This window comes from Lynx canadensis, chromosome D4, assembly GCF_007474595.2.
Source record: "Lynx canadensis isolate LIC74 chromosome D4, mLynCan4.pri.v2, whole genome shotgun sequence".
In the NCBI taxonomy this organism is placed as follows: domain Eukaryota; kingdom Metazoa; phylum Chordata; class Mammalia; order Carnivora; family Felidae; genus Lynx; species Lynx canadensis.
In genome coordinates, this window is record NC_044315.2 from 88,210,714 (window position 1) to 88,225,859 (window position 15,146).

The 15,146-nt window shown below is 58.2% G+C and overlaps 1 protein-coding gene across 1 annotated transcript in view; it reads left to right on the top strand.

The window, feature by feature from the left end:
* Nucleotides 1-15,015, top strand: part of GPR107 (G protein-coupled receptor 107) — a 66,048-nt gene extending 51,033 nt beyond the window's left edge. Inside the window, exons 15-18 of the mRNA XM_030292904.1 lie at nucleotides 5,779-5,828; nucleotides 7,676-7,759; nucleotides 8,556-8,674; nucleotides 14,824-15,015. Of these exons, the coding sequence (XP_030148764.1) occupies nucleotides 5,779-5,828; nucleotides 7,676-7,759; nucleotides 8,556-8,674; nucleotides 14,824-14,920 (350 nt within the window). The 3' untranslated portion in view covers nucleotides 14,921-15,015. The remainder of the gene's footprint in view (nucleotides 1-5,778; nucleotides 5,829-7,675; nucleotides 7,760-8,555; nucleotides 8,675-14,823) is intronic.
* The last annotated feature ends 131 nt before the right edge of the window (nucleotides 15,016-15,146 follow it).

Below are 15,146 nucleotides of genomic sequence, written 5' to 3' on the forward strand. Positions count from 1 at the left end.
TCGGCACCTTACTGTCTGGGGAGGCCCTTTGGCCGCCCAGCAGGCCTGGTTTGCGATCTCAGTTGGTGTGCCCTCCCTGCTTCTGGACGTGGTTCTCCTGCCTCGTGGCCTTGGCTTGCATTTGACCTCCGTGAGTCCTGAGACAGCAGTGGAAACCACCTCTTCCTGGCTGATGACTGCAGTATTTAGGGAGACCCGGGTCCCTTAGGGAGAAGGTGTTGTCTGCTGTTGACCAGGCTGCGGCATTAAGCAGTGGGACGTCGGGCCTTCTTCCTCGCCCAGCTCATTGCCGGCCGCGAGTCTGTGCCGTGGGCAGCTGGGGACAGCCGGGGGCCGCGGTGTGCTCCTCGGCCGGGCCCAGCCTCAGCCGCGACGTCAGACTAGCGAGGCTCCCGGTATCGCGCAGGCTGCAGGCTGGCCGAGAGACGGGAGGGGAGTCAGATCAGCGCGGGTCCTCAGCACCCCACCCCCCGCCCCCACAGGGCCTCTGATGTGGTTCTAGAGCCCACGGGCAAAAGCAGAGGCTCAGCAGATGGGACAGCAGAAATCTTAGAGTTGTTAGCCTTCCCCTAGAGCGCGTGGTGGTCGGCCAGTCCGCTGGGCCGTTTCTGTTTCTTTCTTTTTGCTGTTGCCGTACGATAACGTCTGCTTCCAGTAGGACGCAGAGCCCTTAACCGTGCAGTCTGGTGAGCTTGCCCACTCCTGGATCACGGTTTTTTGTTTTTTGTGTTTTTTTTTTTTTGACGTTTATTTATTTTTGAGACAGAGAGAGACAGAGCATGAACAGGGGAGGGTCAGAGAGAGGGAGACACAGAATCCGAAACGGGCTCCAGGCTCTGAGCTGTCGGCACAGAGCCCGACGCGGGGCTCGAACTCACAGACCGAGAGATCATGACCTGAGCCGAAGCCGGCCGCTTCACCGACTGAGCCACCCAGGCGCGCCTAGATCACGGGTTTAAATGCATGCTGGAAGCCTGTCTTGTACCACTTCTCACGTGACCCTCAACAGTTTGAAAATCAGGGTGTCCTTCTCTGCAGCGTTCTTGTCTTATCACGGCCGTCCCCATGCTTGCTCCCGATACCGTCTGAGACGGATTCGTGGGATCTCCTCTTAGGGGAGGCCACGGGGCGCCTGGGGAGCCGCTCTCTCCCCCAGACGGATGCTTTCAGACCAGTGTGGGCCCGGCTCAACGTGCAGCCTGGCTTTCGGGCCTGGGAGTGACCACGAAGATGGGGGCCGCTGCCGTGCCCTCCCCTGCAGAGGGACTTGAGCTCGGAGCTGAGGCAGACTGTGGAAATGCTGAGCTCGAGGGTGAGTCAGAGCGACGCCGACGCCATCCAGGCTTCGCCATCATCCTTATTTCTTTCATTTTTATGTTCGACTCAGAATTCCCCCCCGAAGCACGCCAGGGAGGAAGCAGGAGAAAAGGGCGGGGGGCAGGCGGGGATGGTTTTAAGCCTCACGGCTCTCCTTATACCCAGGGAAGGGCCGTGTGGGAAATTTTTCACCCTTTAAGAGACTGTCATGGGCCTTTGCGTCTGTGTGTCTCAGAAGTCGTCTGGCGTTAAGCTCTCGAGATGGACTGCTGCGGTTCCTGGGCATGGCCGGGCATTTTGAGCCGTGGGCTGCCGGGGGATCCCAAAGCTGTGAATTGCCTTTCTCTCGGTGCAGAGCGTGGGCACGGAGAGCGCGGTCTGTCGAGAAAAGTAGACTGGGTCGGGAGTCCTGGCCTCTTCACCTACGAGCTGGGTGACCTCGGTAACTTGCTGGACTTCTCCAGGCCCCGAGGCTTTTCCTCTGTGAGGCAGCGGTAACGGCAGCTCTTCCTTCGTGGAGGCCGTCGTGAGGTTTGCACCAGGCGAAGCGTGAGAGGTGCCTGGTGTGTCTGTGATTCCCTCTCGGTTGATGGTGACGACCAGTGTTACGGTCCCCCGACCCCCCAGGGGAGTCCCCTGGGAAGGAAGGGGACCGTCTGTCTCCTTGCCGGCCTCTTAGTTCCTCTTGGGTGTACAGAGGCAAGGTGAGAGTCCAGGGAAGGGACAGCACCTCCTCGAGCCGGGCACATTTGCTCTCGTTCCTGGTCACAGAGGTGGCTGCCTTGGTGAGCGTTTCAGACAGCTGGGTGCTTCCTGTCTCCTGGCACCTGTTTCGGTGTCATCAGTAGAAAGGAGTTGCCGGAATCGGGTCCCTGGTCCTCCGTCCCCGGGAGGTCCTTCGGAGTCCTTCCGGCCAAGCCCTGTTCCGTAATAGGGGCGGCCGGGCCTGGGCACCGGGAGAAGCCCTCAGGGTGATTCCGATGCTCGCCCCGGCGAGAACCCCTGCCACGAAGACCTCCTCCTGCCCGTGAGCAGACCGGGGCCCGGGAACGGAGGGACGGGCCACGGAGGTGCAGGGGCCGGAACGTGGGGCCCTGGACTCCCGTCCGAGGCTTTTTTCCTCCCGCCGGGCTCGCTCTCTGACCGTCTCTGCCGTTTGTCGCGGTGGGGCCGGAAATGGCCAGCCCGGGCTTGAGGAGCCCCAACTCCCAGGGAGCCCGGCCTGCTGCGGCCGCTGAGCGGTAGGCTCAGCAGCCGGCTCCGATCCAGGGGACAGCTCGTTTGGAGCAGAGCAGGAGGCGGCTTGGGAGTCGGGGCTGGGACCTGTGCCTCTCTGCTCGTTGCGCAATTGCTGGTGAGGTTTCGCCGTCCGGGGCCGGCCCCTCCCCGCTCGGTCCACTTGTACCCACCGGGGCCCGGGCTCCTGGCAGCCGCCGCAACCCCGCCGATGGCCCGCTTGGTATCGGGCCGATACTCCGTCCTCCTAATCCTGGGACCTCAGACATTGACTGAGTGCTTACCGGCTGCTCTTTGCTTTCCAACGGCTGCCTCGTCAGTTCTGCCGACAACCCTAGGAGTAGGTGTGGTTATCCCCGTTTTACAGACGAGGAAACTGAGGCCCGGCAGCTCTTTTCAGCCCACGGGTCCTGCCCCCGTGCTGTGATAAAGCCACCTTTTTGCGCCAAAAGGGGAAAAAAAAAAAAAAAAAAAAAAAAGGCAAAAAGAAATGAGGCCCAGAGAGGCTCGGAGACTCATCTGAGGTCACACGGCCAGGACGCAGCACAGTTGGGATTTGAACCCAGATGTTCAGAGCTGCACTGCCCTCGCTTCTGTCTCCCTGCCTTCGCTGCCTCAGCTGTGACTAGAGCACCCACGGGGGGGCCGGCAGACTTGTCACCAAATGTCTCCCGTGTGACTGGAAGTGGTGTCCATCGTGACCGTGGGTTTTGCAAACAGCCTCGAGCTTCGCTTTCTGTGGCTGCATTCCCTATCGCCACTTGTCCCCAGGTCTGTTTGTCCGTCCTAGCACGCGTCCTGCTGTGGGACAGTGCCTGGGCGCGGGCTCATCTCTGAAGCACCTCGTGGCCTGCCTCGGCCCAGGGTGTCTTAGGCGGCAGGGGGGACGTTAGAGCGGCGTCTTCCGCGCCCTTCTCACACGAGGGTCCTCGCCCTGCAGCGTCCTCCCCCCTGTGCTGCCTCTCACCTGACCCCAGACTCTTCACCCTGCTGGGAGGGAGGGGTCGTCAGACTTCCCTTGTCCCTCCCAGGCGGGATCTGCCTCCCCCCTCTCAGGGAGACCTCCACCAACTCGAGGGTTTGGGCCTCAGTTGGGCTCTCTTTCTTGGTTCTTAACATCCTTTCTCCAGAGAAGTTGTTCTCGAATGTGGATGTGACCGAGGCAGCCGCTGCTCCAGACCCTTCAGGGGCTCCCCGAGGCCCTCGCCACCGCCAGGGAGGACAGCCGGTGGTGTCTGTTTTCGGCTCTCCCCATGGCCCGGCCCCCGGCCCCCAGCCTCTCCACGGTGCGGCCTGCTTCCTCCTCCCCGCGTGGTGCTCTCCCCCCTGAGCCGTCATATCTGTTCTTCCCGAGCACTCTGCCCGCTGACTTGTCCGCTCTTGCTCCCTCCCGAGCCCCGCTCAGGCCTCTGCTGCGACACCAGCTCCTGTGGGAACCCTCTCTCTCGCCCTCGTGCCCCTGGTCTAAGTTGGGCGCCCTTCCTTGGGCGGGGCCTCCACAGCCATGGCCTGTCGTGGCCCCTTGGAATCTAGGACTCAAATCTTGATGCTTCTGTCCATCTGGCCGACGGTTCTTGCCGAAGCGAGGGCAGGAGTTTCATTTGTAGGATTTCTTTCAGCCAAGGAAATTCGCAAGACACTTCGCAAGCGTTCTTACTTGCTTAAGTGGTCTCCTTGTTAATACTGTCCATTCTCAGTGATTGCCAAGGAGAATCGAGCGTTCGTATTCCAGAACTAGTTGGCTAGTTTGGGAGGGCGGCCACCCCCTTGCCCACGTGAAAGAGAAATACAGGAGCAATCCTCGTTCACACAGACGTGCGAGGCTTTAAATTCGTGGTGGTTTAGCCTTCTGACCCTTCTCAGTCCTAACGCTTGGTCCTCAGCGAAGCTCTGCCAGCCTCCAGCCGGGCAGGGGCACCTGCTTGCGTCACAGGCTCGCATCAGACGCGCCTCGCGTCGAGTGTGGAGCTCCTCTGTGCTGCGAGGGGCTCGGGGCCTCTCTTTCCCTGAGGGACAGCAGCCGCCCTGGGGACAAAGGCCACAGCCGCCCCGACTTGGCCTGGCCCAGAGACAGAGTGAATGGCAGAGTGGGTAAGATTTAATTTTAAAAACAAGACTACCAGAGAGGTTGCTAGATAAGAAAGCTTTTGCTGATCAGCCTGCTTTAACGTAGCTTCTTTAAAGGTTGCGTGCGTACGTGAGTCCGTTCCAGCTCGAGACGTGGATGTCATGGCCGCTCAAATCTAACGTGGGGTTAGATTTTCTGTAAAGATTTTCTGATGCTCCCGTGAGGGAGGCATTCGGTTCCTCCCAGGAGGTTCTCGCAGATACTGTTCGTTGGTAATGGTGTTGAAGGTTAGGATTCCAGGGATTTCTGTTGGAACCCTAAGCTTGACTGCCCCCCACTAATCATGAGCCAGAGGCAGGGGGAGGGGGAGGGGAGCCTCCTCCGCCCACGGTGCCATTGTTAAAAGGAACCAGTAATTGAATGCTATTAAGCCAAATTAATTTGCCTCCTGCAGGAAGGTCTATGATGAATGAAAGGCTTGCTAATCAGGGAGGGAGCCAGGCTACCCTCTGGGGTCATCAATATTTCATGGCCGTGGGCGGTGGCAGGAAGTTAGCTGTCCTGGCTCCCTGACCTTGAGCGATCCAAAGGTAGGACACAGCCAGCAGGGTTGTATTTAAAGGGCTTGTTACAAGTGAAATTTGCAAGATGCACCCGTGGGTTCATGGAATTTCTACCCTCAGCGAGTGGGAGGTGCGGGGACCCACCCGAGACAGGCCCTGGTCCCTAGTGGGGAGTGCAGCCGTGTCGACCACGGTGGCAGAGCTGAAATGTTTAGCACCGGCTTTGGGGTCGGGGGGTAGGGGCCGATCTGTAGTGTCTGTCTGCCGATTTCTGTGGTGTCAGCACACCCCCAGCATGGCGAGTTCAAAGCTGCTGAACCCAGACTGGGGAGACGTACGCCAGCAGACTGCCGGAGCTGGGGACCCCAGCCTGCTGCTCCCACAACTCCCCGATCCTCCCTGGGGACCGGGGGGGGGGGGGGGGCGGGGGGGAGCCTCCCAAGCTGTCGTGGCTCCAGAAATGTAGATGTGCCCCCGGCAGCGCTCACCTGCATTGGATTCGGCCTCTTGACAGAGGACGCTTAAATGTCACTTGCTTTTAAAGATGAGAAAAGAAGTTAACGTGCCTTTCGTTTTGTTCTTTCTTCTCCCTAGCTGCTATTAACTTAGCAAAGCTGAAACTTTTCAGACACTATTACGTCTTGGTGAGTAAAAAAAAAAAAAAAAAAATTCTAAATCTGTAAATAAGCCCAGGTCAAGGAGTAGAGCAAACAGACTTCCCAAGAATTGGCAAAAGCCCAAGAAGTCTACCTGGAGCCGTGTGGGTTTCATTTTATCCGACCGAACTGTGTCTTTTGCGAAGAGAAATTGAATAGCTGAGTCACGTCTTTTTATTTATTTATTTATTTATTTATTTATTTTTATTTATTTATTTTTTTTTTTAATTTTTTTTCAACGTTTTTTATTTTATTTTTGGGACAGAGAGAGACAGAGCATGAACGGGGGAGGGGCAGAGAGAGAGGGAGACACAGAATCGGAAACAGGCTCCAGGCTCCGAGCCATCAGCCCAGAGCCCGACGCGGGGCTCGAACTCACGGACCGCGAGATCGTGACCTGGCTGAAGTCGGACGCTTAACCGACTGCGCCACCCAGGCGCCCCTAAGTCACGTCTTTTTAAATGTTAGTTTTAGGGGCTCCTGGGTGGCTCAGTCGGTTGGGCGACTGACTTCGGCTCAGGTCATGATCTCGCAGTTTGTGAGTTCGAGCCCCGCGTCGGGCTCTGTGCCGACAGCTCAGAGCCTGGAGCCTATTTCGGATTCTGTCTCCCCCTCTCTCTAACCCGCCCCTGCTCACACTGTGTGTCTCTCTGTCTCTCAATAATAAATAGAAAAAAAAAAAAATTTAAAAAAAAATGTTAGTTTTACATTTGGCTTTAAATACTCAGAGAAGTAACACACGCTTGATGTTTTCCTACAACGCAGGGACTATAGCGACAGAGCAAGAGCCCTTTCTGACCCTGACCACCTCTCCCTCCCCTCCCCTCCCCCTAGGTCATGACTGGTCCCAGTTTGGTGGTCATTTCTCTAGCTGCTCTTCAGGCATATGCCATACACGGCCGTCCTTTGGCTTGCTCGTTTTATCCGTTTACAAAAACGAGATCACGCCTAAAATCTGGACGTGACAAGTCCCTGTGAGCGGACGCCACAGGCGGGAGTTGCTGTAACTTCTTAGGATAATAATTTCTTGGAGTGTATGAGGCGTAAGCTCGCCCGGTGTTCGCTTCCTGACTCGTAAAAGAAAGTTTCTGAGTCGTCTTCCATCTGTGGTTGGACCTTTCCTTCCCTGCAACCGCAGCCAGCCCGGGCGAGGTCCCAGTGGCCATCTCGGTGAATCCTGGCCTCGCTCGCATCGCTAGAGTACTTAGTGTTACTTAGTGTCGTTGGTACTTCCTCTCCGCGTGGGCCTCAGGCGCTCACAGCGTCTGCTCAGGAGGCTAAAGCAGTGTTGCCATTACTCCTCAAAAACATTCCTCAGAGCCTGGGAATAAAAAAAATACTGACCTTCGGGGATGGAGATCAGTGGGCTGTGTGTGTAGAAAAGGCGAGGAAAGGGTGACTGGGGAGTTCAGAACAGCCACACCAAACGTTTTGTCCCCCCAGCGTTGGGTGGGCACCTGGCCATGAGAAGCCGTCTCTGCCCACGTGTTTTTTTGGTTTTGGTTTTTTTTTTTTTTTTAATGTTCATTGATTTATTGTGAGAGCGAGTGAGCGGAGGAGGGGCCCAGAGAGGGGGAGACGGAGGATCCCAAGCAGGCTTTCTGACTCAGTGTCACGAGCCGTGAGATCGTGACCCGAGCCGAAATCAAGAGTCGGACACTTCACTGACCGAGGCACCCGGGCGCCCCTCTGCCATATTTATTAATTAGCGTCAAACGGTTGTGTTCAGGTAATTCTGTTTCTCCTCTGTGGTTCCTTTGGGAAAGCCAGTTGCTGGAAGAAGTGCCGTGATTTCTCTGTTGACTTGATTGCTTATTTCTTTTTTCTCCTTCTAGATCGTATGTTACATATACTTCACCAGGATCATTGCATTTCTCCTCAAACTCGCCGTTCCGTTCCAGTGGAAGTGGCTGTACCAGGTGTGCTGCTCGTGGGGGACAGTGCTAGAGACTTTCTGGCTGCGGATGAAGTCTCGGGGTTTCACTTAAGGTCGCTCCAGAGTTCCCAGACAGCGGCCACTTTGCTCTCTTCTGATCCACAATTAAGATTCTCTGTTTGTCCAGGAAAGCTGCCAGATTACGTGAAAAAAATCTGGAAGTCATTGCATTATCGATTTTACTTTGCAATTTTACAAGACTTTGAAGAGAAAAGCCTCAGGCAGAGAGCATGAGATTTGCCCTGTGTAATTAAAAGCCAGTGAGTCGTGGTCTGTCCTTCAGTTACGGGGCTTGGAACGGCTTAGAATCCAGACTCCCTTCTTCTGTGCCCGTCAGTGTTTCGATACCACGGGGCCTCTGCCACGCGCTAGGGCTAGTTAGCTACGAGGGTAAGCCGCCAGGTGATTGATGAGCCTTTTCTCGTTCTTCTCGAAGCGTCGACTTGGCGTTCAGTGCCGTGTTAGTTCCGGGTGCACGACGCGGTGACGTGGAGACCTCCTAGAGCCACTCGGTGCCAAAGGGCGCTGTAGGAGGCGCAGGGATGTGAGGGGCTCTGAAAAGATACCTGTGACGAAGGTTGAAGCAGGGCGGCGTACGCGTCCTCTCGGGGCAGCATGCTACCAGCTGGGGCGCGGCACACCTTCCGAGGAGACCCTGCTGGCGCTTGAGCGGCCGGCGAGCCGGGGGTCGTGGGGGGCTGGGGTGGCTCGTTTTTAGTTCCACGGCCTTCCGAAGAGCAGCGTGCTGATCCGTTTGTTGGGTGGGTTTTAATTTGCAGCTCCTGGACGAAATGGCCACGCTGGTGTTCTTTGTCCTAACGGGATGCAAATTCCGTCCGGCCTCAGACAACCCCTACCTGCAGCTCTCTCAGGAGGACGACCTGGAAATGGAATCAGTGTAAGACACCTCCTTTCTCGCGCCTCCTCCTTTGCCCGGGGGCCCGACGTAGCGCAGAGCAGTGCGGTGTGACCCGGGGGCAACTTCTCGGTGCGTCGTGTTGCCCCAGAGACGGTACCTCTGTATTTAGTAGAAGGACGTGGACGCCTAAGCCCCGGGCTCTCCCACTCCTTGCTTGTTGACCGACGAGCTGTGATGGGCCAGGTCCCTTGAGGTGTTTGATGATCAGCCTGAGGCCGAGTTTCAGGGGTGCTCCCTCCAGCAAGACAGGTGGCCTTTCGACTTGTCCCGGTTCAAAGGCTGGGCCTCTGCCCGTGCTGGGCCCTGCTGGGCCGTCAGGCAGCGTAGGGCCGCTGTGCGTGCTCAGCCCCACTGCGGGAACAGTGACCGGAAGGCAGATCCCAGACGGGCCTCAGACAACAGCTCTCTGTGGAAGAAGAAGTACCTGTTTACAGATAGCAGAGGGGAAAACGGTAGGACCATCGGACGTTCTAGGAAGAGCAGAATCTGAGCAAATAACTCGGTCGAAGGGGCCCAGATGAAAGTCCCGTGAGCGGCTGTGTGACCAGCAGGCCGTGGTGGATTCATCCGTTCCCCTCACGGCAGGGCTTCCCTGGGGGCCGCAGCTAGAAACTGAATGGCTGGGTCACTTGATGTCCCCCACATCCTTTCCATCAGCCATTGCAATCGGAAGCAAGGATGCACCGTAAAGGTATTTTTGTCTCGTGGCAAAAAAAAAATGTTAGAGAGAGAGAGAGAGAGAGAGAGAGAGAAAGCGCACGTGCAAGCAAGGGAGGGGCAGAGAGAGAGGGAGACACAGAATCGGAAGCAGGCTCCGGGCTCCGAGCCGTCAGCACAGAGCCCGACGCGGGGCTCGAACTCACGAACCGCGAGATCGTGACCTGAGCCGAAGTCGGACGTTTAACCGACCGAGCCACCCAGGCGCCCCACATGGCGGACGTTTTTTTGATTTTGTTTTAGGTTTTGTTCCTCTGTGGCAGCACGTGATGGCGGTGGTGACCGTTTTGGCAGAGGGGTCTGTGTGTGTTCAAGTCAGGGCAGGGTAGTGGGGGGAGGGGGCACGAGTCAGGTGGAGCCCGGAGAGGGTGTGGCCTTTATCACGGCGGCTTTGGGAAGGTCGGGATGTCGAGGGTCGTCCGTTGGTTGCCTCAGCTGCCGCTGGTGTCCTGAGGGAGGACCGCTCTGATGGCGCCGTCTTCTGTGGCCGGCCAAGCGCGAGCCGTCCTGTCGTCGTGAAGGGGGCTGCTCTGCGGTGGCCGGAAAGCCGAGTATGTACCAGCCAGGGAGTCAGACCACAGAGGGAGGTTTCGTTCAGGGTGGTGCCCCTGGAAAGGAAGTCGGGGAGCCGAGTGAGGCCGAGTGCCTTTAAGTCAGCGCAGAAATTGTCCTGGGGCTTCCCTTTGGCTGAGAGAAAGTTCTGCCGGAGAGAAAGCCCCGTGGGCGTAACACGATGTGACAGAGCGGAACGGGCCCGAGGTGGAGGGACGCTGCCATCCACACTCACCCGCAGCTGGGCGTGAGGGCCGGGGGCAGCTTCTCGGGGACACCACCGCGCCCCAGGCTGCCCGCTCCCTCTTCTGCTTGGAGCTGCTGTTCCTGAACGGCACCTCTTCAGTCTTCCAGAAATAACCGAAGCCAGAGGCGAGCAGAGCCACCGTGTTTTCTAGAAGGTCGGGAGCTCTCTGCCATCCCCCTCGGAGGGTGTTTCCTCAAGAAAGGAGCTTGCTCTGATCCTCACCACAGAACAGATATCGCTTCCTCTTGGTGGGAGGGACTACTCCCTAGGCCTCACACACCCCGAAACCAGTCCTCCTGACGAGTCTTAACCCCTGGTGGCACACGAACTCTGCCCTGGGCCACTCACCGACCTTATTGACTTGCGATTCTGGGTAGTTTCTTTTCTTCCTGTTTTCGCTTCCTTTCTCTGAAGTGCGGTACATCTGGGAGGTGAGTCTTGACGGTTGAGCCCAGGACAGGCCGTGCTCCTCCCGGGGTCGAGTGCTCCCACCCTTCCTCTGGCTCAGGCCTCGTCCGGCTTCTCCCGCTGAGCCTGCAGAGTGAGGGTGCAGTGAGAAGTAGCCGACTTTCTGTCTTTTTCTCCTTTTACTTCTGTGCACACCTCTCACTGGGCTAACCAGAGCCTTGCCCATTTTGATAAGAGAATTTATCCTAAAAAACTCAGGTTAGAAAGAATTGCATGCGTGCGGTTTTCGGCGTTCAGACTTGGTCACAGCCCCCTGTGCTTTGCATGTCCTTGAAGATCTGAATTATTTTCTGCTGTCTTGAGAAGTCAGAACGGAAGAAACATTTGGTATGGGTTCCAGGGCCGGGAAGCTGCCTCTCTGGGGTTCCCGTTGCAGAATGCTGGCCTCAGGGTTGCGGCCAACCTTTTCCCACTCAAGTGGGTATGTAACAAAAGTGAAAATGGGAATCCGAGACTAGTAGAATTGTTTCTCGACCAGTCCTCCCCACGTTTCAAGTCCAGAAAAGAATTTTCAGTTGGGTTGTACTTTATAGTTGGGTTCCAGAAGCAGATTGTGTCCAGGGGCCACTTAGGCCCAGGATCGCGGTCTGGTGCAGCAGAAGGGGCAGCGGGTGCCCGGGGCTCCCTCTTTTATCTTGCTTGTGTCCAGTAGGCCTGTTCAGTTGCGAGCGCAGATAGGGTTCTGCTAGGAAAGGAGATGTAGAAGGGAAGTGGGAGGCGGCCGTGGGACCATTTGCTGTCTCCAGCTCTGTTACGCTCCCCTGTTCCTTCTCTCAGGCACATCCCTGCCCCACTTTTCTCTCTGTGCTCCACACCTCTCCTGATCCCGCAGGGAGCGCATCAGCTGGGCTCCACACCTGCCGCCGTCACTCGGGCCTTGAGGCCGGTGCCCTCCCCAAGTCAGGAGTGGCCACTTGGGCTCGAGGAAGTGCTTCCCCGAGCAGACACTGGAGGCCACGACAGCTCCGGGTGGCTCCGTCAGCCCCGCAGGCGGTTTGGAGCCCTGCCCCCAGGGAGCTCCCGGTGTCCCTTGGGAACAGTGTGCCGGGGCGCAGACCGCACCACCACAGGGGGGTGCACCCGGAGCCCAGAGCAAGGGCGGCGAGGAGCTAGTGAGGCAGAGAAAGAGTGAGCAGAGGTGAGAAGGACAGAGCCCGCCCTCTCCCGACCTCACTGTCCCCGTTTGGGAAGTGAAAGGTGACGGCCGCGCGGGAGCCCCGGAGGCTGAGCCTGCCTTCCCAGAGCTGCCGTTGGGGCTGGAAGTCACTGCTGCCCGTTGCCTGACCTGAGCTCGGAGGGGCCTCCCCACGCCGTGCACCGTGTCGCCGAGCTCTGCCGGCTGTGCTGCGGGTGCTGCTCCGGGGGCCGGTCACCTGGTGGCTTTTCTGCCGTTGTCCCCCCTTCGGCATTTGCGTTCAAAGTGGGACCCTCAGGGAGGTGCCCGCGGAGCCCCGAGGTGGCCGGAGCCTCACCTCCCGTCCCTGCGTGCGGGGCTTTCGGGCGCCTCCTTTCTCCTGCCGCAGCGTCTGAGCCCCAGTCGGCGGGGGCCGGCCAGTCTCGCCTGCGGCACCTGGGCACCAGATGTCCTTCTTGCTTCCCAGCGGTTTGCTGTGCGACAGGACACGGAGGCCCGCCGGCGTCACTGTCATCCGCTGTCTTGACCTGCTTCCGCCCGCCTCCCGTCACCTGCTCTCGTTCCCCCTGTGCCGGCGCACACCCCGATTCCTCCGGCCTTGGGGCCTTTGCCCTCTTCTTGGCGGGTGGGCGCACCTGAGCCCAGGGTCGCCTCGGCCGTCTCCCCACTGACCACTCCCCAGTCCCCGGCTCCGGCCACGTGCCTCTGGCCATCTGCCCCCCATCACCCAGGCTTGCACCCCTGCATCCCTTAAGGGCCTCAGCGGCACAGCCGTCCACCCGGTCACCACCAGCAGAATGTGGCGGTTGACCTCAGCACCTACCCCTTCTCAGCCCACGTGGAGTGAGTGGCCACTTCTCGGGGACCCGATGTCGTGTCTCCTCCCCCCCGCCCCTGCTTACCCCAGCGGCCCCGCCTTCCTCCAGCCCGCACGGCAGAGCAAGGGTTTTCTCGGCTGGTTCACCAGCCAGAAAGCTGCATCTGATAAGGGAAAGACAGGGGGCAGGTGTGTGTCCCAGGCCACAGCCCGAGCCCCACTCGGGTCCCGCGAACGGGCTGTGCTCTCTCTGCAGCCGGGGCCGTAGCCCCACACGGCTGCTGCCGCCTCGAGCAGCTCTGGGAGACACGAGGCTGCGTTTCTTGTCAGACCTCCTGTGTTTGGAAAGGCCGTGCTGGGTGTGGAAAGCCTCTGGTTCCCCTGGGCCTGCAGCCACTCCCCCCGTCTGTCCCAACCAGAGACAGCCGGTCCCTTGAGGAGCAGCCGTGCGTGCGCGCGCCTGTCGCCGGGGAGAGCCGTGCCCTGCCTCCCTGGCCGACGGGAAGTGACGCTGGGTCATGTGGCCAAGTGAGCCGGTTTCCCGTGTCCGGGGGCCGCATGTACACTCACTGACCGCCTCCGCGGGAACCCCCCGGTTCCCCCGAGGTCTGTGTCTTGGCGGCCCGCCTTGTCCTGACTTTGCCAGAAGTACAGCCAACCCGTGAGTCTGAAGGACTCTTGTCTGAGAAAAGTCCCAACTCTGGGGACGACTGGATGGCTTTGAGGCTTGGTCACAGCAGCAACGTGGTGGCAGGAATGAAGGGTGGAAAAGGGTGGAAATTTCCCCTTCCCCCGTAAAATCATTTATTTGCCTTTAGCTCCAGCTGGACCGACTCTAGATATGTCACGTTATAGGGCCACCGAGTTACCATTTGTAGGTGAGAGGATTTGGTAGCTGGTGGAGAGGGGAGGGGACGAGAGTCCTTGGACAGACTGAGCCGGCTGAATTTATTTTACTCACTGGGAAATTCTCGTTGGTCTGGGCACATAGGTGCCTCGTTGTTTTCTAGAGTTCCCCTAGTTTCTTTAGCTTCCAGAGGCTTCCTATGTGCTCCTTGCCCCACACACATAGCCTCCTATGTTACCAGCATCCCCCTCTGGAGCGGTAGGTACATTTGTGATACTCGATGAACTTAAGCCTGACGTGTCGTCGTCACCCAGAGTCTGTCACTTACCTCACGGTTCTCTCCTGGTGGTGTGCATCCCGTGGGTTTGGACAAACGTGTCATGCCATGTATCGGTCTGACAGACTTCGAGTGGTTTCACTGCCCCGTGACCCCTCTGAGCTGTGCCTGCTACATGGAGCCGTGTCTCTGCGTGATGTCTCCTGCTACGAAGCCGCCCGGTCCCTTCCTGGGTCCAGAGACCATTAGAACCTGTCCAGCTCACAGACTGTGAGGCGGGGGGTTGTCCCGTTGTTGACCCCACCTTCTCGAGAGATGCCGTGACCCACTCTCTGGAAAGGGCCACTGTTCTTGGCTCGTCACGCTCCCGAAGCTGATGTTCTTGCGTGTCTGACCTACGCATTCGGCACAGGGTTCCGTGGCGCCTGCTCGCCTCTAGGCACCGGCAGAGATAAGGCCCCCGTCCTGGGGTCACAGCGTCGAAGCAGAGCCACGTGCTTGTTGATAGCCGCGTAGCCTGGCCCCCCAGGTTTGTAGGCAGCCGCCGGTTCCCCATCTCTGACGGCCAAAGAACCTTTGGGCCAGAAGGTTCCTCTGCGCCCGTGGTTGTGTCTCATGACTCAGAAAGGATCCGCGTGGCCGGTTGTTACGAATGACGACACCTGATGAGCTCTGTGTTCGCAAAGTTCTGATACAGGCGTTGCTCTCGTCATCCGTGTAGATCTGCAACATAAAAACTCGTGGAGGCCGCGACAGGGAGAGAGAAGGAGAGAGGCCGTCACTGACCGTAGTAATAACAGCTGGTGTGCATTGATTGGGTGCTTTGGAGAATCTCGTCTTTCTCTGATGACGGTTCTGAGAAGCGTGAGTCATTTATCATACTTGAGAACAGGGAGGTCAGATGACTTGGCAGGGGTCACACAGCTAGCCCGGAGCGGGGTCAGGACCCAAACCCAGGCCGGTCTGTTTCTAGAGCCGACACGTAAACCACTCGGCTGTGCTGTGGTGACGATGGCCTTTTGCTCCAAGACTGAGACTTTCCCAATTTTTTTTGTTCTCCTCATTCAGAGTGACGACGTCAGGGGTGATGGAGAATATGAAGAAAGTCAAGAAGGTGACCAATGGGTCGGTGGAGACCCCAGGCGACTGGGAAGGCACCGCGTGATGGAGCAGCCTCGCGGCGGGGACTGTCGAAGAGAACATTTAATTTATTAATAGTCCTAGTGGTGAGCGGGGGCGGTCGGCACCTCCCGACGGTGACACCACAGAGCTCGTGGCCAGGAACAAAGCGCCACGGAAACCTAATTTTTTACTCTCTTCTATGGAAACTGGACCTGTGGCTGGTTATAGGCAGCTAGAAATCTCCTTCAGGTGGGAATGGTTCGGGGGGC